This window comes from Mesoplodon mirus (genome assembly GCF_964341445.2).
Source record: "Mesoplodon mirus genome assembly, chromosome: 18".
Classification (NCBI taxonomy): domain Eukaryota; kingdom Metazoa; phylum Chordata; class Mammalia; order Artiodactyla; family Ziphiidae; genus Mesoplodon; species Mesoplodon mirus.
In genome coordinates this window covers 13,291,304-13,315,137 of record NC_138994.1, presented here as the reverse complement: position 1 = coordinate 13,315,137, position 23,834 = coordinate 13,291,304, and the positions used below count along the sequence as shown (strand labels likewise).

At 52.7% G+C, this 23,834-nt stretch overlaps 3 protein-coding genes across 4 annotated transcripts in view; 1 reads left to right on the top strand and 2 right to left on the bottom strand.

Annotated features, from left to right (window-relative positions):
• The window catches only part of NPLOC4 (NPL4 homolog, ubiquitin recognition factor), a 56,158-nt gene extending 48,122 nt beyond the window's left edge, over window positions 1-8,036 (bottom strand). Inside the window, exons 1-2 of one of the 2 annotated variants that reach the window (XM_082603466.1) lie at window positions 7,792-8,036; window positions 4,543-4,623 (exon numbers count right to left, since the gene is read on the bottom strand). In XM_082603466.1, coding sequence (XP_082459592.1) covers window positions 4,543-4,623; window positions 7,792-7,806 — 96 coding nt within the window. In that variant the 5' untranslated portion in view covers window positions 7,807-8,036. The remainder of the gene's footprint in view (window positions 1-4,542; window positions 4,624-7,791) is intronic. The other variant, XM_082603465.1, reaches the window with a different exon arrangement.
• A 5,790-nt stretch (window positions 8,037-13,826) lies between these two features.
• TSPAN10 (tetraspanin 10) lies at window positions 13,827-18,018 on the top strand (the record flags this gene model as incomplete). The annotated part of the gene is made up of 3 exons (XM_082603800.1): window positions 13,827-13,865; window positions 15,155-15,747; window positions 17,556-18,018. The coding sequence occupies exons 1-3, from the start codon at window positions 13,830-13,832 to the stop codon at window positions 18,016-18,018; spliced, it is 1,092 nt and encodes a 363-aa protein (XP_082459926.1). The 5' UTR covers window positions 13,827-13,829.
• Window positions 18,019-19,243: 1,225 nt separating this feature from the next.
• PDE6G (phosphodiesterase 6G) lies at window positions 19,244-23,802 on the bottom strand. Its single transcript, XM_082604323.1, has 4 exons — window positions 22,469-23,802; window positions 20,790-21,050; window positions 20,294-20,334; window positions 19,244-19,811 (listed from the first exon to the last, which is right to left on the bottom strand). Exons 2-4 carry the CDS (start codon window positions 20,933-20,935, stop codon window positions 19,735-19,737), a joined length of 264 nt encoding a protein of 87 aa, XP_082460449.1. The 5' UTR covers window positions 20,936-21,050; window positions 22,469-23,802; the 3' UTR covers window positions 19,244-19,734.
• Between the last annotated feature and the right edge of the window lie 32 nt (window positions 23,803-23,834).

Here is a 23,834-nt window from a genome sequence, read left to right as displayed (position 1 = left end):
CCAATTCAGGGGAGTGACAGCAACAGAAGCAAACTCTTGGGTCGTGGAGGTGAGGGAAGACGCCGGCGAGCAAGATAGCCAGAAGAACTTGTCCTGGAGGGGTTTATGGTCTGGTGATTCACAGAGAAGGAATTCTTTTTTTTTAATGACTGTTCCTATTTTTTAAAATTAATTTATTAATTTATTTATTTTTGGCTGTGTTGGGTCTTCGTTTCTGTGCAAGGGCTTTCTCTAGTTGCGGCAAGCGGGGGTCACTCTTCATTGCGGTGCGCAGGCCTTTCACTGTTGCGGCCTCTTCTTGTTGCGGGGCACAGGCTCCAGATGTGCAGGCTCAGTAGTTGTGGCTCACGGGCCTAGTTGCTCCGCGGCATGTGGGATCTTCCCGGACCAGGGCTCGAACCCGTGTCCCCTGCATTGGCAGGCAGATTCTCAACCACTGCGCCACCAGGGAAGCCCGAGAAGGAATTCTTGAGTGAGAAGCATTAGATGGTCTCAAAGGAACCAGTAACTCAAGATCCTATGGGAGATTTTCAATGCAAGCCATCTCATCACACTTGTAAAACCAATTTCCTTAGAGGGCATAGTGCCACATATTAAATCAGGATTAAGGCTGTCAAGTATGGGGACAGCAAGTTGGAGCCAACAATGTTCACAGTGGTCAACATACACTTTTCAGGCAAGTCTGTGAAGGACAGGAAGGCCATTTCAAAGCCCACTTATAGGGCACAAATGCACAAATTATTAATTATTAAAAATCAAGGGACTTCCCCAGCAGTCCAGTGGTTAGGACTTTGCCTTCCAATGCAGGGGGTGCAGGTTCCATCCCTGGTCGAGGGGCTAAGATCCTGCATGCCTCTCAGCCAAAAAACCAAAACATAACACAGAAGCAGTATTGTAACAAATTCAATGAAGACTTTAAGAAATTGGTCCACATCAAAAAAATCTTAAAAAAAAAAATCAGTATGAGTCCATTTATGTGAGATACCTGGAGTCAGATTCATAGAGATGGAAAGTAGAGTGATTACCAAGGGCTGGGGGAGGGGGAGAGTGAGTTAGTGTTTAATGGGGACAGAGTTTCAGTTTGGGAAGATGAAAAAGTTCTGGAGATGGACGGTGGGAATGGCTGCACAGCACTGTGAATATACTTAATGCTACTGAACTGTACACTTAAACATGGTTTACACGGCAAATTTTATGTTATTTTTCTTACCACAGAAAAAAAGAGACGTAAAACTACATTTATTGACATAGAACTATGTCCATAACCTACTGTCACGTGAAAAAAAGCAGGATACAAATGATCACAAGGTGAGATTTGAACTTCGCTAGAATGGGTGCATCTTACAGCAAGAGGCTTACAATTCTTGCCTGCAGGGCAGCAGGGCTGACATACAGGTCACTGCCTGGGCTCATGCAAACCTGTCACCCAGTCAGCTAAACAACTGTCACCCCTCAACATTTCTATCAAACAATCCATTTAATGATCAATCAAGGAAGGACAGGGATCTCAGTTTTTGAGCCCTGCTCGTAAGCAGTCTAGTACCAGCACCTGCAGAACAGCTGTCGGCAGCTGGCACACTGACCCTCCTGAGAGGGCAGACAGTGACCCCTTCAGTAAGCATGACACTGACAGCTGAGTCAAAAAACAAGGTTCAGGAGGGCTGGACTCTGAATATGAGTTCATAGGGAGAGCCTACCCAATTAATTTCAATTGGATTTTCCTCCTTACAAATACATAATACATGATTAAAATACATTATTTTCCGAATCAGTCTAAAAAAGCACTTTACATATAAAATAAAATGCTACAAGTAGGTGTGACAGCGTTTTTTTCTTTCTTACTGATACATAAATGTTTCTCCTTGGGCTTCCCTGGTGGCGCAGTAGTTTAGAATCCGCCTGCCTATGCAGGTGACACGTGTTCGAGCCCTGGTCCAGGAAGATCCCACATGCCGCGGAGCAACTAAGCCGGCGCACCACAACTACTGAGCCTGTGCTCTAGAGCCTGCGAGCCACAACTACTGAAGCCCACGCACCTAGAGTCCGTGCTCCGCAATAAGAGAAGCCACAGCACTGAGAAGACTGCGCACCGCAATGAAGAGTAGCCCCTGCTCGCAGCAACTAGAGAAAGCCCACGCGCAGCAACGAAGACCCAAATATAAATTTGGAAGAGCCAAAAATAAATAAATTAATTAATTTTAAATTAATTAATTAATTTTTTAAAAAATAAATAAGTAAATGTTTCTCCTTAAACTCAGATTTGATGAAAATACAGCAGTAGTATAGTACGGTCCCATTTTGGTGAAAGTATGTGTACACGCACATGCAGAGAGGTGTGTGTGTGTGTGTCTGTGTGTCTGCACATGTGTACACATAAAGACGTTACATTAACAGTTATTTCTGGCTAATAAAATCTTGAGTTATTCTTACTTCTTTATACTTTCCTGTATTGTTTTTGAGCCTCTTATAATTAATCTATATTATTTGTATAATCAGAGAAAACGATTTTCACTTGAGGGGAAACATTACTTCAGAGTAATAAATATGTTTGTTTTTGAGTATTCCCAAGAAAATTTCTCCTAAACAATTACTACCGTGTTGATGATGGCTTCAGCGATTAATCAGTCAACACTAAACTGTACCTCCCTGACTCCACCCACATCCAATGACAGCTACTATGTTTATATTCCCTATGCAAGACAACAACAGAGGAAACACCAGAATTTTAGGAATACTTCTGAGGCAAATAAAAGTCAGAACTACAATCCTGACTTTTTAGGTTTCTCTGAAATCATCTGAATTTAACCTGTCCAACAACTCTACATTTGATGCCAAGCACAAAAGTCTCAAGTTAAAAACAAAATCATATCTCTACATGACTACTAGATTTTTTTTTTTTTTTAGGTTTTTTTTTGGGCACACTGCACAGCATGCGGGATCTTAGTTCCCCAACCAGGGATCAAATCCGTAACCTGTGCCCCCTGCAGTGGAAGCGCGGAGCCTTAATCACTGGACCACCAGGGAAGTCCCCTGGTTACTACAGATTTAAGTTTAAGAAATTTCCAAAAAAAAAAAAAAAAGGGGCCTCCCTGGTGGCGCAGTGGTTGAGAGTCCGCCTGCCGATGCAGGGGATACGGGTTCGTGCCCCGGTCTGGGAGGATCCCATATGCCGCGGAGCGGCTGGGCCCGTGAGCCATGGCCGCTGGGCCTGCGCATCCGGAGCCTGTGCTCCGCAACGGGAGAGGCCACAACAGTGAGAGGCCCGCATACCGCAAAAAAAAAAAAAAAAAAAGAAATTTCCGTATCACAAAGACTCAGAAAAGTAAAAAACAACTGTATGCGGTCCTCTTACATCTCATGTTTATCCCCACAACTGTCCAAGCAATAGCTACGTAATGCTTAATCTCTGTCTCAGACAATCTCTCAAGAACTCGAGCATTTAGTGTATCCCAGCACCATCTCCAAGAGCGAGCTGACAATGGTCAGCTGTTACTAAAAAAGCAAAGAGTAAGATATTAAAAAGTCCTTAAAGACATAGAGATTCTCTTCTCTGCTGTCTATTGCACCTGATTTTTTCCTTTTATTCTTGTAAATATGGTCACTTAAGCAGCACTGTTGGAATCAGGATAGCAACTATCTTTCAGAAGCCAAACTTCCCAGGTAAGTGCTGTGGCTTCCCTAACAGAACACAGTGTGATCCTCAGCAAATCTCTTTACTCCCTGGACTTCAGTTTCCACCTTTGTGAAAATAAAAAGATCAGACTACATGACACCTAAGATTCCCTCTGACTCTTAACAGTCTGTGACCTGACAATTTTTTTTGCTTATGAACAGTGAAAAATGCTATTTTTTATCATTACAAAGGTAACAGCTGCCTGCAACAAATTCAAATAGTAAAGAATGTATAAAGTAGAGGCTGGCAAACTTTTTCTGTAAAGGGCCATACAGTCTGTCACAACTACTCAGCTCTGCTGCTGGAGCTCAAAAGCAGCCAGACAGTGCATAAACCAATGAGTGTGGCTGTGTTCCAATGAAAACGGGCAGCCAGCCACGAGCCATGCTTTGCCTACCTCTGGTACAAAGTATAAAGCAAAAGCCACTGTCCTCACTTTGGCCTCCCCTCCTGGGGTTGCCCCTTTTAGCTCTGGCTTGTGCTCTTTCAAACCGTATTCTCACACGACAATTTGTGTATGTGGCTTTAATTTTTTAAGAACAAAGTAGGATCATTCTATACATGTTAGCAATTCCCCTTTGATGGACAATTCAAGTTTCTCATTCTCTGATTTTTCACTCATAAATATTCCTCTTGTGAAATCCTTTTACACTGACCTTTGGGCCCTTGGTCCTGCAATGGTTAGCCGTAGTCAGCTGTGACACGTCTGATCCTGTATCAGTCCCACCAATCATGACAGAGAAAAGCAACACAAGAGACTGAACTTGGGAGGGGGCGGACTCAGGAAATGGGGAAAAGAGAAAAGGTACACAACAGGAAGGGAATAACAGCAGAGGATGAAGAAAGGTCAATACCCAAGCCACAAGTACCTTTTTCAAAAATGTTGCAGCTGTTTCTCTCTTTGTTGCTGTGATCCGCTTCACCCCATCTGGGGACTGAACACGAATTATCTGTGGTAAATGAAACAAGTTGGTTACTGCACAGACTAGGAAGGTCCTGACCTATTACTGAAACTAACCTCTGCAGTCTTTCAGCATCTGGGTCACCGAAACTTAGAACCAAACCTCACCCTTCCCCTTGCCAACACCCAACCCAATGTTTCCAGAAAATGAAGCAGAGGTCTGAGAGACATCAGCACATGGGAGGACATCCTAAGAGGACTGCCCTAATTCTCAACTCTCACCGTTTCACTCAGAAAAATACGACTTCAATTTTTAACCATTATTTATAAAGAATATATCTGAAACACTAACATTTTTCTCTTCCGATTTACAAAAAAAAAAATTTTTTTTTAAATCAGCAGGAAAAAACCCACCATGAATCATGAACAACTGAGTTCTTTAAAAAATATCTCACTTTGTTCCTGGATCCATACACAGACTAGACTAACTTAAAAGGATCACAGGGAATTCCCTGGTGGTCCAGTGGTTAGGACTCCGCAGTGAAAGCCGAGGGCACACGGGTTAGATACCTGGTCAGGGAACAAAGATCCCGCAAGCCACGCGGCCAAAACAAACAAACAAACAAAAAACAATTTAAAACATAAAAAGGATCACAGGAAATCTTCTAATTTGTTATTTACTTTCAATAAAAAGAATAAAAGAAAAGAAAAAAGGTGTTTAATACCACGGTAAAACTTGGCAGGGTTTTAAAAAAATATACTTTCATGGCAAGCCTGAAATGGTTGCTAGGCCTGGAAGACAACTGGACGGAGCATCACTTTCTAGACTTCATTTTCATGCTGATCGAAGCCCAGTGAACGTGTGCTATTATGCCCGGGCCAACCATCCAAGGTCCTGCCTCAGTGGGTAGCATGAACCGGCGTGCCCTGCCGCCAGCAAGACAGAGGATGTTCCAACCACCTGAGGCATGGGAGAAACAATGAACAGAATGTGCCAGAAGGTACTCATGTTGTAGTTACTCCTCTCAGCAACTACTGCACTGTACACTGTATTCAAAACAACACTATACAGACAAGAAATGTCACAAGCAGTTGTTTTGCAAAAGACTTTCACTGATACAGGACAAAATGCCACAATGGCTTTCGATCTGTCCACCTTCACCAAACAAGTTAAGAATAATCTAGATTTTGCTGAAATAGCTTGACTATGTCTTTCTCATTTTCTAATAACTTTTGCTTAACTGAGAAGCCTTTGTCCCCATATTGTTCTCAGTTTTTAAGATTTTGTTTTGAACAAGTCTTATGAAATCCCAATTGTTAAGAGCATAAAATATTTTCTTTTTGCTTCTCAACAACATCTGTTTTACTTTCTCACTCATCTATGTGCACTCAAATTATTTTGACTTTTGATTTCTAGTATGCTTTACTCTGGATTCAACATCCAGAAAAATGTTTTCTTAATACACAGCCTGGGCATTAGGTAAACTCCCATTTATTTCTGAAATCTGTCTCCAACACTGAGGCAGGTTAAGAAGTAAAGAGCTCTGTTTCTCTTTGAGGGATTCTGGGACTGTTGCTTTGACTGTTCACTTAGGACCAAGAGCATGACACTCCACACCTTGAGAAGCTAAAGGTCAGGATTACACGTTTCTGGAGAGTTCTAAAGCTTAAGAACTTATTCTACTTGTTCACTTACAACAGGGCATGGCAGTCCAGGTTTCCAAGCTAAGCTCAGTATTTAACTCCAAGAGACAAAGATAATTCATACTGAGGGAAGGTATGACGTGGCCTTTGACACATGGTATAAAGTAAAATACACAAGAGACAGACCAGGCAACATGGACACATAGCTTCTTGGTAACTAAGTTTCCCTATTTATAAGAAAATGAGCCCAGAATATTTCTTGGGGGAGTCAAAGAATTGGTGAGACAAAAATTAGTTATCCCATAGAAATTTTTAGAAGACCTCTTTCTAAATAAATAAATAAAAACTTTTGAAATAAATTTCAGAAGAATCATCTGTTTTATTCCTCACAATCTGAGAAATCTGACAAGAGATCCATGCTATCAATGAGACCCTAGCCTTATATACACTAGTAGAAAAGTGGCCTTCTCTGAAACAACTCGCGTGTCCATGGTTACTTCAATTTGGTTAAAAATATTACAGTAAAGAGAAAGTCTGGAAGCAGATTTGAGTGCTAATTCTTAACCTATTTCTAGAATGAGTCACCAAAGACTAGTAAATCTTATTTTAAAAGGAATCAGTTGCTCGTTTCTCTTGGGGCATTCATGCCCTCTGCTCATCTCCAGGCTGGTAAACACGGAGCAGACGCCAGGGCCCCTGAATGGAGAGCTGCATTAGGAGGAGTCACTGGATGAAAGCCTGAAAGTCCAGAGCTGGAGGTTCCTGCAGCCCAGAGCATCCAGAGAGGAGGATGAATGCCATTCCCGACACCTGGCAAAACTGCAGAGGCTCTCCCATGGCCAAATTCTGAACAGGACTTGCCACCCCATACTGCTTCTGCTTCCTCCAGGAAATCCCAAGTGGTCCTTAACGTTAACCAAAAATTTTTCTGTCCAGCTGGTCTGTTGGGTTTTTTCCGGCCACACTGACTCCTGAGAGGAAACTTTCCACAAGTTAAGGGATGGCCAGTTTTTTCTGATTTTCACTTTTTTTTTTTTTTTTTTAACTTAAAGCGGGGAAAGGGAGTGTGTCAATCCCTGACTTCGGGTACAAAATGAGATCAACCTTTATAACATCCCTTTACAGACAGGTAGCTGTCAAGGTCTCCTTGCCATCCACCAGGCCACCGTTCCCCTTCTTAGCAGCTTCCTCTCGTGGGAGGGGGTCCCCATTTACAGAAAGTGCTCTCCTTTTAAGGGACCCATGACAAGGCACTCACTGGGGCGACGGAAGGAGGCAAGACAGACGGACAGAGGAGGCGAGGAGGGATCGTAGCCCCGGCCCCGAGGAACTGCAGCCCCTCCAAGCGCGACCCCCGCGACCAGGAATGGAAAGGCCGGCACAACCCACACCCCGCGGACGGCCCGGCCTCCCCCGTCGGCCAGGGACGGGAGGAGCTGAAGAGAGGAGGTCGGGAGTCCGGCCACCCGGCCGGCCCATGAAGAGGAGGGCGGGCCGCTGGGCCTCTCCGCAGGCCGCGCCGGCAAATCTGCTGCCTCATCCCGGTGCCCTCCCGCCCGGCCGCCCCACTCACGATGCTCTCGGCCATGGTGGCCGCTCCCGTATCCGGGCTTGAGCCCCGGGCCGCCGCTGCCTGCCGCCCCACGGGCCTTGCAGCCCCGATCCCCGCCTCAGCCCCAGCCCCGGCCTCCGGCCGCCGCCGCCACCGCCGCTCCAGCTTCACCGCCCGGCCGCCACCGCCGCGACGTCCGGTGCCTCGCCCGACGCGCTCCCCCGGCCGCGCGACCGCGCAACCGGGTTCCGGCCGCGCGATCAGATTCCGGCCTGGCAACCAGGTTCCGGCCCCGCAACCAGGTTCCGGCCCCACCAACGGCCCGCGCCTGCGCAGGGCGGCCCCGCGCCGGGCTCCCCGCGGAGGGGCGCCCCCCGCTGGCCACGCCGTGGAGAGACGCTGCGGAGAAGCCGGGAGGGAAGCACAAACGCGTGTCTCGCCCAGGACAGCGGTCGGTAGGCTCGGATTGGACATTCCCAGCGCCTCGCTGGTCCCACGGAAATGGAGAAATAGCTTCGGGAAGGTGACATCATACCTTCATGATATGTATTTTTTAAGAAGGCATTTTCCCTGAATCTAACATAAGAGAAACGAATGAATTTCGACCACATTTTAGATAAATGCTTCTTTGCCACGGAGATACAATATCCTAAAATTGCCCCCAGGGCCAGCTTCACGGGCACCCACGTGTGTGGCTCCGAATGGCCTCACACTTGATTCAATGCTCTGCCGTCACCGGCTTGCAATCTTTAATAGTTTTCAGCAAGGAGCTCCACATTTTTATTTTGCACTGGGCCCTGCACATTTGGTAGCTGACCTTGCCTATGATTATGAAAAAAAAGTTACGAAAACCTCTAAGAGGCTAAAGTATGTTTTTTAATCCCATGATTCAATTTCAGACTGTGTTTGTCTCCTGTGCTGAAAACAGTTAGGAGGTTGTTACTCTCATTTCCTCTCCCCGCAGGAAGTCTGAGATCAGGGGGACAGCCGGTTTGGTTTCTTCTGAGGCCTCTCTCCTTGGCTTGCAGACAGCTGCCTTCCTCCTGTGTCTTTCCTCTGTACAGGTGCATCCCTGGTGTCTCTCTGAGTCCCATTTTCCTTTTCTTATAAGGTCACTGGAGGATGGCCCACCCTAATGACCTGATTTTAAGTTAATTGTCTCTTTAAAGGCCCTACCTCTAAGTCTCATTCTGAGGTGCTGGGGTTGGGACTTCAATATATAAATCTGGGGGGACACACTTCGGCCCATAACAGTAGTGGTAACTATGATTTCATCCGAAGGCTACTCTATATCAGAACAAGGCTGAGATGGGGCCTGAGAGGTGATGACCATCTCCCAGAGAGCCTGGCTTTGGAGCCTGATTGCGGTAACTGATGAGGCTGGGTGTGTCCCCTTTGAGGAAGAGACGAGACACAATTTGGCTGCACAAGGCCTGACCTTCCGCCTGCATCACAGCAGCCTGTGTGGTCCTTTTAAAGTGTGAGTCAGGTCGGGATGCACATTACTCAACACCTGTCATCTCCCCATCTCACTTGGAGCAAAATTCGAACAGCCAACCTTCTTCAAAGTTTCCAGGCTTGCTCCCACCTAAGGTACGTTACAGGCCTGAAACGCTCTTCCTGCACACATCAGCCTAGTGTTGAAACAGGACAAGACCCTGGTCTATGCCCCCCATGTCTTCCGCCTACCTTTTGTCTGTGGAAAAACTTTAGCCAAAGAATAAGTTTAATCAGAGAAATGAGAAAATACAGAAACAAAGGAAAATAGTCAAAGGGGACAAAACAATAATAGTTTAAGTCAGTAAGCAAAGTCAAGGACCTTTAGTTCCACCTCAAGGGCTATAGATAGTATTCTGAGCCGTGTCCTGTGTGCTGGTTTTTTTTTTTTTTTTTTTGCGGTACACGGTCTCTCACTGTTGTGGCCTCTCCCGTTGCGGAGCACAGGCTCTGGATGCGCAGGCTCAGCGGCCATGGCTCACGGGCCCAGCCGCTCCGCGGCATGTGGGATCCTCCCAGACCGGGGCACGAACCCGTGTCCCCTGCATCGGCAGGCGGACTCTCAACCACTGTGCCACCAGGGAAGTCCATGTGAGCTGTTTTATAGATACTGAAACCCCCACCAGGTGGAAGAAGTTAACTACATGATGTCCAGACTGTAGCCATGACAGAAGCTGCCACAGTTCTGAGAATTGGACTCATGGAAATGGGAACAAACTGACCCTGGAACTGAAGATTAACTGTACTTAAAACAATCAAGGTGATGCTGGTCAGACCACTGATGACCAATTTCAGGATGACCATCAGAGCTGACTGTGCTGTCTCTGCATGTAGCCCCCTCCCTCCGTCTATAAAAGCTCTTGCCCACTGGTTGTCAGTGGAGGGGAGTCGGCCTTTGGACAGGAGTCTGCCCTTCCCCTTCCCCGGACCCTGCAAGTGCCAGCCTCAGAAATAAAGCAAACTTTCCTTTCCACCAGCCTTGCCTCTTTATTGGCTTTCGAGCAGCGAGCAGCTGGACCCCACATTCAGTTACAGTGTGTGCCAAGTGCACTGCCCTCAGACTGAAGTTGCTGGCAGCACTGGCTGAGCTCCCCTTCGGGGACTGTGCTCACTCCAGATCACGCTCCCTTCCCCAGGCAGCTCGTGCCCAATAACGGTGGATGGCTATCAAGGCGCAGCCCCATGTCTCAATCTGGGACAACTCTGCAGGCCATCTGAGCTGCGGGAATCACCAAGGACTTTGTTGAGATTGCCTGACAGCTCGCCTTCTCCCTCCACCAGCACAATGCGGCTTCCTTCCCGGGTCTGGATCCTGAGACACTCCCCAGTGACCAGGGTTGGCCTCGCAGGGACCTTGACCTGAGAAAATCCATGAGGTTCATTCCCTCTTTTCTTTTTTTTTTTTTCTTCTTGGCCATGCCATTCGGCATGTGGGATCATAGTTCCTTGACTGGGGATTGAACCCGTGCCGCTTGCATTGGAAGTGTGGAGTCTTAACCGCTGGGCCACCAGGGAAGTCCCTCGTTCCCTCTTTTCCTTCGGCTTCTTCTCAGCCCTCTTCTTTTCTTTTTTTAAAATGATATGAAATTCACAGAACATACAGTTAACCATTTTAAAGGGAAAAACTCAGTATCATGTAGTACATTCCCAGTGTTGTACAACCACCTCCTCTTTCTAGTCCTAAAGTATTTTCATCACTCCCGGAAGGAAGCCCTACACTCCTTCAGCAGTAGCCACCATTTCCCCCTCCCCCAGCCACTGGCAACCACTAATCTACCTTCTGTCTCTATGGCTTTACCTATTCTGAATATTTTATATAAGTGGAATCGTACTGTATGTGGACTTCTGTGTCTGGCTTCTTTCACTGAGCACCATGTTTTCAAGATTCATCCATGTTGTAGCCTGTGTTAGAACTTCTTTCCATTTTATGGCTGAATAATCCACGGTATGGATGGAGCACATTTTGTTTATCCATTCTTCATTGATGGACACCTGGGTTGTTTCCACCTTTTGGCTGCTGTGAACATGTATATCCATGTATTTGTGTGAGTACCTGTTTTCAATCCTTTTGGGTGTATACCTAGGAACCAAACATTTTCCTACAATGAGGCCTCTCTGATCACCTGATATAAGACAACACCCTCCACCAGCCATTTCCTTTCCTTGCTTCATAACACTCATGACCTTATAAAATAGCATATATTTACTGGTTTCTTTGCTTACTCTGTGACTTCCCCTGTACTCAGATGTAAGCACCTGATGACGGCAGATTGTCAGGTTTCCTCACTGTTGTACTGCAGGGCTCAGAACAGTCCCTGACAGAGAATAAGCCCTGTGTCAGTCATCTGTGCTCACAATAATGCTGTGTTAACGAACTCTCCTCATTCAGTGGCTTAAAACTCAGCTGGCCCTCTGCCGGAGTGTGGGCTGGGCTGGGCTCCGTGGGGTGGTCGTTCTGGGAGAAGCTAGTGGGGGACCCAAAGCAAGAACACAGACAAATGAAGCAAATAAAAATGAAAAGTGTTCCCTCAGCCGTACTACTCTGGAACTGAACACCAGGAGGAGATTTCAGGGGATGGCATAGGTCAGGGCACACAAGTGCCAGGCGTTTCAGGCCCAGCAAGCAGCCCATGTGGCTGGATTGTTAAATGGTGGCTAAATGGAGGAAAAGAGGCTGGGCTTAAACATCAAACGGAAGAAGCTGAGAAAGGGAGTGGGGAGGATGGTGGAGATGGGACGGGGCACACACATACCCCGGAGGCCACCCTTTTTCCTGCCATGCACACATGTTTGCAGAGGGGCCCCTGGCAGCCTCTGCCCCCACCACGGCCTCCGGCCCCAGCAGCCAACAGCAGCATCAACGCACGTCATAGCCTCACGCACTCCACAAGCAGGACCCAGGAGGTGTGGGAGTGCGTGCCCAAGGTCTTCCAGAGTTGGTGGCTGGTAGGGGTCTGCTCTGAGCCAGTCTTTCCACCGCATCCAAGCCGGGGTGAGAGGGCCGACAATGCAGGGTCAGGGAGCCTGGAGCACATCTCTGCCTGCAGAGGTGGCAGCTGCATGGCTGGGGTCCCTCCAAGCACTAGGGCACAATAGTAACCGTGACAAAGTCCTACTCCTGAGAAGCTCAGAGGGTGGGGGATCCCAGCCACCTCAAAACCAGGAAGGGTGTGATCTAGCCAGTGATTAAAAAAATAAATAAATAAATAAAGGGGGACTCCCCTGGTGGTCCAGTGGTAAAGAATCCGCCTTACAATGCAGGGGACGCGGGTTCGATCCCTGGTTGGGGAACTAAGATCCCGCATGCTCTGGGGCAACTAAGCCCATGCCACGGCTACTGAGCTCGTGCACCTCAGCTGGAGAGCCTGCGTGCCACCAACTACAGAGCCCACACGCCCTGGAGCCTGCGGGCCACAACTAAGACCCGATGCAGCCAAAAATAAATAAAATAAATAATAAATAAATCTTTAAAAAAATAAAAAATAAAGGCACTTCAAATATACACATATAGGGACTTCCCTGGTGGCGCAGTAGTTAAGAATCCGCCTGCCAATGCAGGGAACACAAGTTCGATCCCTGGTCCGGGAAGATCCCACATGCTGCAGATCAACTAAGCCTGTGTGCCACAACTACTGAGCCTGTGCTCTAGAGCCTATGAGCCACAACTGCTGAAGCCCGCACGCCTAGAGCCCATGCTCAACAAAAGAAGCCACTGAAATGACAAGCCCGCGCACCACAATGAGCTAAGTAGCCCCTGCTCACCACAACTAGAGAAAGCCTGCGTGCAACAACGAAGACCCAACACAGCCAAAAATAAAATTAAAATAAATAAAAATTAAAAATATAGGACTTTCCTGGTGGCACAGTGGTTGAGAGTCCTCCTGCCGATGCAGGGGACACGGGTTCATGCCCTGGTCCGGGAAGATCCCACATGCCACGGAGCGGCTGGGACCGTGAGCCATGGCCACTGAGCCTGCGCATCCGGAGCCTGTGCTCCGCGACAGGAGAGGCCACAACAGTGAGAGGCCCGCGTACCGCAAAAATAATAATAATAATAATAAATAAATAAAAATAAAAAATATATATACACATATATGTATGTATATATGTATGTATATACATATATATGCATAAAACTTCTTTCTTGCAGTGAATAAATCGGGATAAACTGGCATTTAGCTGTGGGCAGTTCTCCCGGGCTGTTACTGGGAGCCAGGGTCTGATCTTCAGGCTGAGCTGAGGGGCACTGCTGGACCCGCCAGGCTGAGGCCCACACCGGGGCCCTGTGGTGATGACCATGAGGCCTGCCCCCTGACAGCCCCACCCACGTCATGCCTGCACAGAGCGAGGCCAAGAATCTGGGCTCAAGAAGGATCCTTTACATCTCAACAAGCAGAGGCTGTCTTAAGCCCTAAACTATGACTCCTCACATGATCTGATCGTGACTGCGAAGTCCTGGTGGGGCTCACAGCTCACAGAGCAGCCGGGGCACAGGCAGCAACAGCCCTGGTGTCCCAGCCAGAGAGGCCAGCGGGGGACCAGCACACCTGTCCTGGTGGAGGATGGAGGAGGGGGAAAAGATCCCCCTGCTGTCCCAGGTAAGCAGTGCCTGGAGGCCTGCCGGGGTTGGAGATGTCCCCGGCTGGGTTCTCCCCACCCTGGCCCACCAGAGCCATGTTGTGTGCTGGGGCCAGCCAGGAGGTGGATGCCCAGGAGGAGCTGCTAAGACTGGGGTGGGGCTTTATTAATCAGGTGCCTTAACCTCCCCTAGCGCCCTGTTCAGACTCTGAAAGGTGACCCGCCCTTGCCCTTGTGTTTGACACGGCATGGGGTGCGTCCACACCCCAAGGAAAGCACACACCCAGGGGATGGTGCCCACCAGGGCCATCAGGCCACCCTCACATTTTCCCTGTCCCCCACCCACCTGTGACCTGCCCCGCCTTCTCACCTCCCTGTTGCCCCCTCCTCAAGGCTGCCATCCGCTCAGCCTGGTATGGCCCCTGCACAAGAGATCTGGCAGGCCTCCCCGTGGATCTGGCGGGTCGGGGGGTGGGCTCTGGCTCAGGGTGCAGAAAGGGCTGAAGGCCAATGCCGGCAGCCTGTCCTTTTGCTCTTACTGACTTGTTGAGTTCTGGGGGGGCTGATCAATAGCCCTCCTTTCCTGTGCTCTGATGCGGTCAGACAGGTGGGGAGTGAAGGGCCAGCTTCTTCCTGGTAACCTGGGAGCCCTGCCCAGGCCTGGGGCCTTAGCTTCCTCATTCTTCCCCCACAACCAAACTCACGGGCCTGCTGCCCCTCCCCCTGCAGAGAGGGGGCAGGAGCCCTCCCATACCTGCCTGCCAGTGGAGGGGCTACGGAGGCGGGCATATCTGAAGCGGAGACTGTCCATCAAGGGGCCAAATGGAACTGGCTTTGCAGCTTCTCCCAACCTCATGATCAGTGAGCCAGTCCTCTGTTGGGGAACCAAGAGGAGGGTGGGGGGAACAGAGAGAGGGTGTGGACCCCCCCAACCATCAGCACCCTGTTAATTTTCTCTGGGGTAAGGCCAGGGCCCCCGAGCTTGGCTGAGTGTCCTGCTGGAGGGTAAGGTGGGGTCCTTGGGAGGCCCTGCACCCCACAGAGCCCCGGTCTCCTGGCCTCTCCTCTCCCTGCCCCCAGAGCCCCTCACCATCCCCTCTGCTGGTTGGCTGAGCAGGACAAGCCTTAAGGCCCCCATGTCCCTGGCCTTCTAGGGTCTTTGAGCACCCCCTTCCGCCTTCACCTTCCAGCTTCACCTTCCAGCTTCCTCCTTCCTGCAGGCTCTGACCCTGCTCCCAGCTGAGTGTCACAGGGTCTGAGTGAAAAGGGTTGCCCTGGTGAGACCTCCCTCTTCTTCCTCCCTCTGCAGGATGCTGGGGGTCAGGAGCCACCCCTCGCCGGGAGCAGCCCCCTCACTTCAAGTCACCCAGGGCCAGCGCCCTGGGAGGACCAGGCCCGGAGGGCAGGCCTTGGGGGGGTCCTGGCCTGCTGCTTCCCCTGGGGAAGCAGCTGCCTCAAGTGTCTGATCTTCCTGTCCAACTTCGTCTTCTCTCTGCTCAGTCTGCTGGCCCTGGCCATTGGGCTCTGGGGCCTGGCTGTCAAGGGGTCTCTGGGGAGTAGTTGGGGGGGCCCCCTGCCCGCAGACCCCATGCTGGGGCTGGTGCTGGGCGGGCTGGCGTTCAGTGCGGTGAGCCTGGCAGGCTGCCTGGGCGCCCTCTGCGAGAACGCCTTTCTGCTGCGCTGCTTCTCTGGGGGCATCCTTGCCTTTCTGGTGCTAGAGGCCGTGGCAGGGGCCCTGGTGGTGGCCTTCTGGGGCCAGTTACAGGATGACCTGGAACACGTCCTACGCATGGCCATCACCCACTACCAAGACGACCCAGACTTGTGCTTCCTCATTGACCAAGTTCAGCTCGGGCTGCAGTGCTGCGGGGTGGCCTCCTACCAGGACTGGCAGCGGAACCTGTGAGTCCTAGAGCCTGCAAGGGCGGAGGGCAGCCCCATGGTGGCCGGCAGGGTCCCTGGGGCTGGAGAGGAGGTGGGCCACACACACACTCACATGCACATACTCACCTATACACAAACTCACCTGTATAGGCTCCTCCACCCGTACACATATGTGCGCACGCTCATGTGGGCACACTTGCGCATGTACACACTCAGGCCCAGCCAGGGCCACATGCATGCAGGGATGTTAATAGAGAGGCTCAGCCAGTAGAGCTAGAAAGTCACTTTTGGGGGTTGTTGTTTTTTCTCTTTTTTTTTTTTTTTTTTCTTTTTTTTTTTTTGTGCTACGCGGGCCTCTCACTGTTGTGGCCTCTCCCGTTGCGGAGTCCAGGCTCCAGATGCGCAAGCTCAGCAGTCATGGCTCACGGGCCCAGTCGCTCCGCAGCATGTGGGATCTTCCCAGACCGGGGCACGAACCCGTGTCCCCTGCATCGGCAGGCGGACTCTCAATCACTGTGCCACCAGGGAAGCCCGTTTTTTCTCTTTTTCAGTAAGGACATCGTACATCTCAACGTCAATTGAAAATAACTTTTAGTTTAATTCAGGACATCATTTTGGACTATGACTCCACAGTTCTCCCTCCACTGCGTGTGTGTGTGTGTTTGTGTGTGTGTACATGTGTGTGTTTAGAGCCATATGGAGACTCTTGAGAACCAGACATTTGTACCCAGCAGTCCCTGAGACATGCTGGGCCCTTCTTTCTGGGCACCTTAGAAGCACCCATCTGGATTGTTCTCATTAGGTGGCCAAGTGTGACTCTGGGTCGGTGGCAGCCCTTTCTGGGGTTGTGATGCCACCCAGCCTGCCGACCTCCAAGCCCCTGCCTTAGTGAAGCCCATTCTTCAAGGAGATGAGACTGTGCCTGTGAGGAAGGGCGAAGGATGAGCCTGCCGGTCACAGGGCCCTGGATGCCAGTCAAAGGCCAAGGGCGGGCTTCCCTGGTGGCGCAGTGGTTGAGAGTCCGCCTGCCGATGCAGGGGACACGGGTTCGTGCCCCGGTCTGGGAAGATCCCACATGCCGCGGAGCGGCTGGGCCCGTGAGCCATGGCCGCTGAGCCTGCGCATACGGAGCCTGTGCTCTGCAACGGGAGGGGCCACAACAGTGAGAGGCCCGCGTATAGCAAAAAAAAAAAAAAAAAAAAAAAAAAAAAGGCCAAGGGCACCTGAGGGCTGCCTGAAGTGGGTGACAAGAGCAACACTCTCTCAAGGCCCTGCGAGCTCCTCCCAATCCTCCCGTCCCTTGTTGCTGCCCAGTGTGGCCCCTCATGCCCCCACGACGACCCGGTGACCACTACAGAAGCCTCTACCAGTCCTCAACCCACCTTCTCCCACTCCAGCTCTGCTGCTCAGACCAACTCAACAGCATCTGTGGAGCGAGGCCATCTTACTTCCAGCCCCCATCAAACCCTTGCCTCCCTTCAACTATCTTACGCAGTGTGTGCCTTCTAACCAAGCATGTACAGAGGGCTACCCAGTGCTGGGATGAATTATAGAGAGCTGGGTATCGTGTGTGTGTCTGTGTGTGCACAAGTGTGTGTGCGTGTGCATGTGTGTGTACATGCCTGCCAGTGTGGATTCCTGCTGTGTGCATGTGAGTGTGCATTCATGCCTGTGTGCTTGCATGCATGCACATGTGCATGCCTGCGTGCCTATGTGTGTGTGTGGCCATGGAAGTTTGAAGGCGGTTAGGAGACATTCCACACAGCGCTGGGGTCCAAGACCAGGGGCCCTGCCCTCCAGACTGATGCTCCCATGCGCCCTTGCAGGTACTTTAACTGCAGCTCCCCTGGGGTCCAGGCCTGCAGCCTTCCTGCCTCCTGCTGTATCGACCCCTGGGAAGATGGAGCCTCAGTCAATGACCAGTGTGGCTTCGGGGCCCTGGGCCTGGATGAGGACGCGGCCCAGAGAGTGGTGCACCTGGAGGGCTGCGGCCCCCCACTCTTCCAGTGGCTGCGCAGCAACATCTGGGCTGCAGGTGGCTACGCCATCGTTGTTGTGGTGGTCCAGGGGGCAGAGCTCCTGCTGGCCACCCAGCTGGTGAGGGCCCTGGCTGTCCACAAGAGGGCAGCAGAGAGTGAAGGCTTGTCCACAGGACCCCCAGACTCAGTGCCCTCCCCTCTGCCAAACTGGTCCCGGGCTGACTGGCAGGTGAGACGAAAGACCAGGGCACCGGGATGGGGTCTGGGGCCGCAGGCCTCCCCTCCCCTCCCAGGGAAGGTGTCAGAATAACCCGCCTTGGTGCTTGTGGACACGCACCTTGGGCCCCCAGGCCTCCTCCACCTGCTGGCCACTGCCTCCCCAGGGTCCCCTTTCCCCCACACTGCCCATTTGCTTGCAAATGCTGCCATGGTCCAAGTGTAAGCTGACCCCAACGACTGCCTGGCCAGCATCTGCCTCCCACAGAGGGTGCAGGCAAAGCCTGGCTGGCAGGGAGAGTGGGGGGCGAGTGACACTGAATGAAATCCTGCCACCGAGCCCCAACACGGACCCTCACCCCAACCCTCACTTCCGATCTCCACATCTGACCACTTTTGACTCTCACCAATGACCCCCCCTACTTCCAACACCTCCAAGCCCTGTCTATGAGTCCCCATGTCCTCACCATAGCCTGGGGCCACCTCTCCTCTGGGGCCACCTCCCCCTTTCCTGTCCATTGTGGTGGCTGAGGATGAGGCCCAGGCCTCTCCCTCGAGTGCTTTTTTTTGGGGGGGATGGTAAGTTTTATTGAGATGTATCACTCATACAGTAAATTGCACCAACTTAAGTGGGCAGCCTAAGGGTTCTTACTTATCCATACACCTGTGGACCCACTACCAGGTCTAGATCCAGCCCCAGCAGGGTCCTTCATCTCCTCCTCGAGGTCATCCCTGTTGGAACTTTGTCGCCTTTGGTTAGCATGGCTTTTTCTGGCCTTCACATAAATACAATCACAGGGGCCCCCTTCCTGAGTCACTCTCTGGTCACTGCTGTGTGAACAGACCCCCTGACGTCCGTGTGGATAGGCACTTGGGCAGCTTCCTGAAGATGACTGCCACTGGGGGCAGTTTTCCACAGGTTTGTGTGTGGCAGCGTGCCCTGCTTCTCCTGGGTCTGGTGTCAGGAGCGGAATTGCAGGGTTACTGGTAGGCGTCTGTCCAGCTTTAGTGGACAGTAAGGATGGGCTGGCTGGGCCCAATCTCCCTGCACCTGTTTCCTCACCTGTGGGGAGCAGATAGGTGTTCCCTCCCCCTGACCTGAGCTCTGGCCCCCGGAGTACGTGGGGCTGCCTGCCTTGTCCCAGTCCAGCCATCAAGAGCCTCGCTCAGTGCCCGATGTGCTTCCTTCCCTCAGCCTGGCCAGGCCCCTGCCATCCCTGCCACCTGTGCCCACATCTGTCCACTCTTGCTGAAGAGACTCCACCCTTGGGCCCTGCCCCCACTGACAGCACATCCCAGACAAGTGGTGCGGGACACGCTAATTTTATTTGAAACAGGACATGGGCCATGTTGGAAAGGACAAGCATCCTGCTGGTGTGACAGATCCAGAGGGGCCTTGCTCTTTCACTGACGCCCGCAGGACTCCCGCCACTCACTCCGCCAGTGCAAGGGCCTCAGCTGGGAAGGGCTAGTGGGGAAAGCTTGTCCTCACCCCCAGACAGGCAGGACAGGGGACACTCCTGGGAAGCCTGCCCTAGCTTTCCAGCCATGGGAGGAGAGGGTGTCTGTGGAGCAGTGTCTCCAGAAGTTAAGCCAGGCCTGGCTGGCCGGAGAGGGTGTCCTGCAGGGAGTTGGTGGGCTCCTGGCAACTAGCTTCTGTGGGCCTGAGGTCGCCGCCTGCGGGGGTCTCCAGACACAATCTCTGGACACTCTGGAACTGTCCGGCGTGGGAGCGGCCCTGCTCACAGGAATCCTGAGCAGGGGCCAGAGAGGGCAGCGGCATGGAGGGGCCAAGGGCTAGGGTCCAGTGCTAGATGATGCCGTACTGGGCCAGCTCATGCAGCTCCAGGTGGTTGAAGGCCTCCCATGGGCAGATGACAGTGATGTCTGCAGGACAAGGGGGCCAGTGGGTCCAGGAGGGTCCCATGGCCCCAGGAGCCACCATCCCCTCCGGGCCCTGTTGTCCACACCCCAGTGGTGAGAGTACAAGTCCAGGGTGTAGAGCCCTCCTTTCAGGACATACCACCTTTGGGGTGTGTTGAATGGGCACCCTGCCCAGGAAGAGAGTGAGTGCAGCAGGCCCAGGGAGGGGACCAGAGGAAGGTGGGCCTTGCTGCTGGGGGGGGGACAGCAAGAGCTTTGTTCTTTTCCAGCCCCTCCAAGCACTCGGTGGACCCACTGAGTAGGAACAACCCCACTCGGGTGGTGTCTGAAGCTTGAAGTTGGGAAGAAAAAATGAAGAAGTGTTGGGGGTGGTGCCCTAAGTGAGCCTCTGCCTGAGGAAGCAGGGGCAGGGGTGATGGGGCCCCAGGCACACTGGGGGGTGGGCAAGTGGGGGGGACCTGGGTGGACGCTAGTGGCCGTCATACCTGTTCCCAGGCCTTCCATTCCGGGGATGTCGTCACCAAACCTACAAGAACAGAGCGGTCAGGGCCAGGAAGAGCGGAGAGGGGGTGTGCATACACTTGCGTGCAGGTTCCTGGGAACGCGGTGTGTCTAAGTGTGTCCTGGGTATGTACACGTGGGGCTCTTTAGGTGCAGGGAGACATATCAGTTGGGGCTGTGGCTGAGTGTCTGGGTGGCCGCGGGTGGGCGTGCTTTCCAGACAAGAACAGCTAGAGAGGGTGACAGGAGCCCCTCCGCCCCCCGCCCCCCATGCCAGGGAATGGGGGACCCTGAGACAGGCCGGCTCAGGCCCTCAACACCCGCACCACCTGCTTAAGAGGATGGGACCACCTTCCACCAGGAAAGGGTGGCTGAGGCCCCACCCAGCCCCCCAACCTGAAGTGCAGCCCCATCTCCCTCCTGTGCAGCAGGTGGGCCCTCCACCCCCCTCATGGCCAGCACTCCCACAGCTCTGCTTACCCTTGGACGCCTTTCTTGGGGGGCTTGCTCTTGAACTGCCTGGTTTGCCGCTGCTTAAATTTGGGGGGCCCTTTCCTGGGAGTGACGGGCCCCCCAATCACCCTGGTGGCCGACCGGATCTCGGCCTTGGGCAGCTCCAGGTTCATGGCCAGGCTGGCAGAGACCCCGCGGTGACCTTCGGCTTCTGGACTCCCTCACGCTGTGGGCCCTCCTGCTTCCGACCCACCTCTCAGGTCTCAACCCACCAGAGCAGAGGAAAACCTGAAACGTGAGACCCACCGGTCCCCAGTATGATCCTAACAGCAGCCCCCTGTCCCAGGGAGCCCCAGGCAGGGGGTGAGAGTGCTGGGTGGCCCCCCGGTGTGCCCCTCCTCACTGCCTCCCCCTTCTCCTGCATTCCCCATCCCAATCCCTGGGGTGGGACACTTGGCCTCCTTCATGGTGGCATGTTAGGCACCTAGCGGTGCCAATAACGCTAACCCGAGAAATGGGAGGGCAGGGTGCCCGGGCAGGGGAGGGGCCTGTGTCACAATGAAACGCCCAGGCGAGCTGTGTAGCCCTGGCCCCAGCAGCGTCTTCCCTCTGCTGGTAAATACCCTACCTCCCCCGTCCCGTCCCCCACCCCACCCCAGCCACTCCTTGGGCACCGGCATCACCTGCTGGTGTCCTTGAACCCACTGCACAGGGTGACCTCCCCTCCTCCTCTCCCCCGGAGTCCCCCCCTGGATGCCCTAAGCCCGGGTGACCTAGGCCAGGGGCAGCTCACCTTCCTCTAAGCCTATTAGCACCAGAGGGAGACCCTAATTCCTCAGGGTCCACTATAAGCCCAGAAAGTTCTGGGGCTACGTACATGATGCAGAGAGGAGCCGCTGCCCTGGCACTGGATGCCTCAGGCACCCCATCTTGGGTCCCGTTTCTTGCCCCCCTCCCCACTTGTGGGCGGCAATGCCTGACTCCAGCCTGGGGCCACCACCAGCTGCCTGCTAGAGTATTAGGGCTGAGATCAACCGGGAGGCGAGAACAGGTAGTTCTACCAGCGAGGAAGGCCTGGTTGTAGGTGCCGGGGCACCTGGGATTGGGTGGAGCCCACTGTGGACCTTCCTTCCCTAAGGTTCGGTCTCTGTGCCGGGACCAGCAGCAGCCTGAGAGGAACCAGGGGACAGGAGCTGGATATACATGGGGTCCAAGTTGGACAGCAGCAGGTCTGGTGGCCCCAGCTGCTCAAACCCCACGACACCCACTCCTCACAGCCTAGGTAGTGTAGGCCCAGCTGGACCCCTTCTCTAGTCCCAGGCCACTGGCCTGGTGTGGGCAGCTCTGAGCCCTGATAGAGAGCCAACTATCAGATGCTGTCCCCATGGAAACCGCTGCCCAAGTTGCCCTGGCCCTAGCCTGGCCTGTGGCTGGTGCCCACTCAGGTTAGCTGACTGTGTGTGGCCTGAGGCTCTGAGACCATTGGTAGCCTGGGGGGCAGCCTGCACCACTATTTCGCACAAGGCACAGAGGAGGTGATGGGCTGGGTGTCCTCTATGAACAGGGCAGTAGGTGGCCTCCCCCAGACCCAGACCTCAGGATGGTGGTGAAAATCCCACCCACTCCCCACCCTCTGGGCAGATACCCACTAACGCCCTTGGGTAAGTGGCCACCAGGAAAAGCAACCTGGGAAGGTCATTACTCACCAAGTACCGGGGCAGGTCTCAGGGGACCATGGGTGTGAGTGGGAGGCCTCCCTTAGGCAGGGTGCTGGCTGGGCATTTATCCTGCAGCTGGGTAATCTGATTAGGACTGTGTCTTGACACCATACTAATGAGATTGTGGGGTGGGTAGCAGCATCAAGGATTCCCCGAGATGGGGGAAGGGGCTCAGGTGCGGTCAAGGGCCTGAAGGAAGGACGAGCCGGAGACAGGGTAAAGGCAGGAACGGGAGGTGTGACCATGAACAGCCAGACTCTCCTGAAGCTGCTCATTTTTGAAGCAAGGATGAGACGGCACTGGCTGCTGTCTTAGGCCTCCCCACCTTTACTGTCCTGACTGCTGAGGAACCCGCCTTTGTGGCCCCCAAAGCCCTGTATAGCCTGTCCCGATCCACTTCTTTGGCCTCACCTCTCATCCCTTCCTCTTGCTCTCTGTGCTCCAAGGAGCCTCTTCCACCCCAGGGCCTTTGCACCTGCTGCTCACGCCATGTGGTACATTTTCTATTGTACGTCTCTCCCCTTCCCCTAGTTCCCTCCTCCTGGGACTTCAAAGATCTGCCCCAGTATCATATACACATAGAAAATCTTTCACAAATATGTGTTTTTGAGAAAAATACAGTAAACCTCTTCCTACATCTCTGAGGTAAACCACCTCCCTGTTGTAGACCCTTTTGGGGTCCCCAAGCCCACTAGGCTCTGCTGTGCTTTTGTCTCTAGGGAAATCTTTCTCTTCCTGGGCCATTTTCAAATCTGTAGGACAGGGTTGGAGTAGATGCCTCTGACATAAAGTGTAACAAACATGTATTGTTATAATCATGTTTCTCTGAACCAACCAAAACTGCTTCTGGATGACATCACTAGCTGGCCAAGACAGCCCGCACTACCGGGTGTATCCCCAGGCATTAGCATGGCTGCACGTTTTGTGGCTGTGTGGTTTCATTCTCTTGTCCACAGATCTGTCTCTGTGGGAAACTCTGGCTTTACATTGAAGGCCCCTACCTGGGAAGGCCTGCTTATCAGCTCAAATTCTTTGTGAAGCCTTATAACAACCCAAGCTTTTCCCTTAAATGAGAGAAGATAAAACAGGCGTAGGGGCTTCCCTGGTGGCGCAGTGGTTGAGAGTCTGCCTGCCGATGCAGGGGATGCGGGTCCGTGCCCCGGTCCGGGAAGATCCCACATGCCGCGGAGTGGCTAGGCCCGTGAGCCCTGGCCGCTGAGCCTGCGCGTCCGGAGCCTGTGCTCCGCAACGGGAGAGGCCACAACAGTGAGAGGCCCGCGTACCGCAAAAAAAAAAAACAGGCATAAATTCATTTAACCCTGTCCGTCCAGGCCACTGGTATCAGAGCTTGAAA

Excerpts from the sequence above, each read along its gene's own strand:
- PDE6G (XM_082604323.1), bottom strand. The coding sequence starts at position 20,935 with ATGAACCTGGAGCTGCCCAAGGCCGAGATCCGGTCGGCCACCAGGGTG. Across the intron at positions 20,335-20,789 it reads CCCAAGAAAGGCGTCCAAGG|GTTTGGTGACGACATCCCCG; the intron begins GTAAGCAGAGCT and ends CTGTTCTTGTAG. Across the intron at positions 19,812-20,293 it reads AATGGAAGGCCTGGGAACAG|ACATCACTGTCATCTGCCCA; the intron begins GTATGACGGCCA and ends CTTGTCCTGCAG.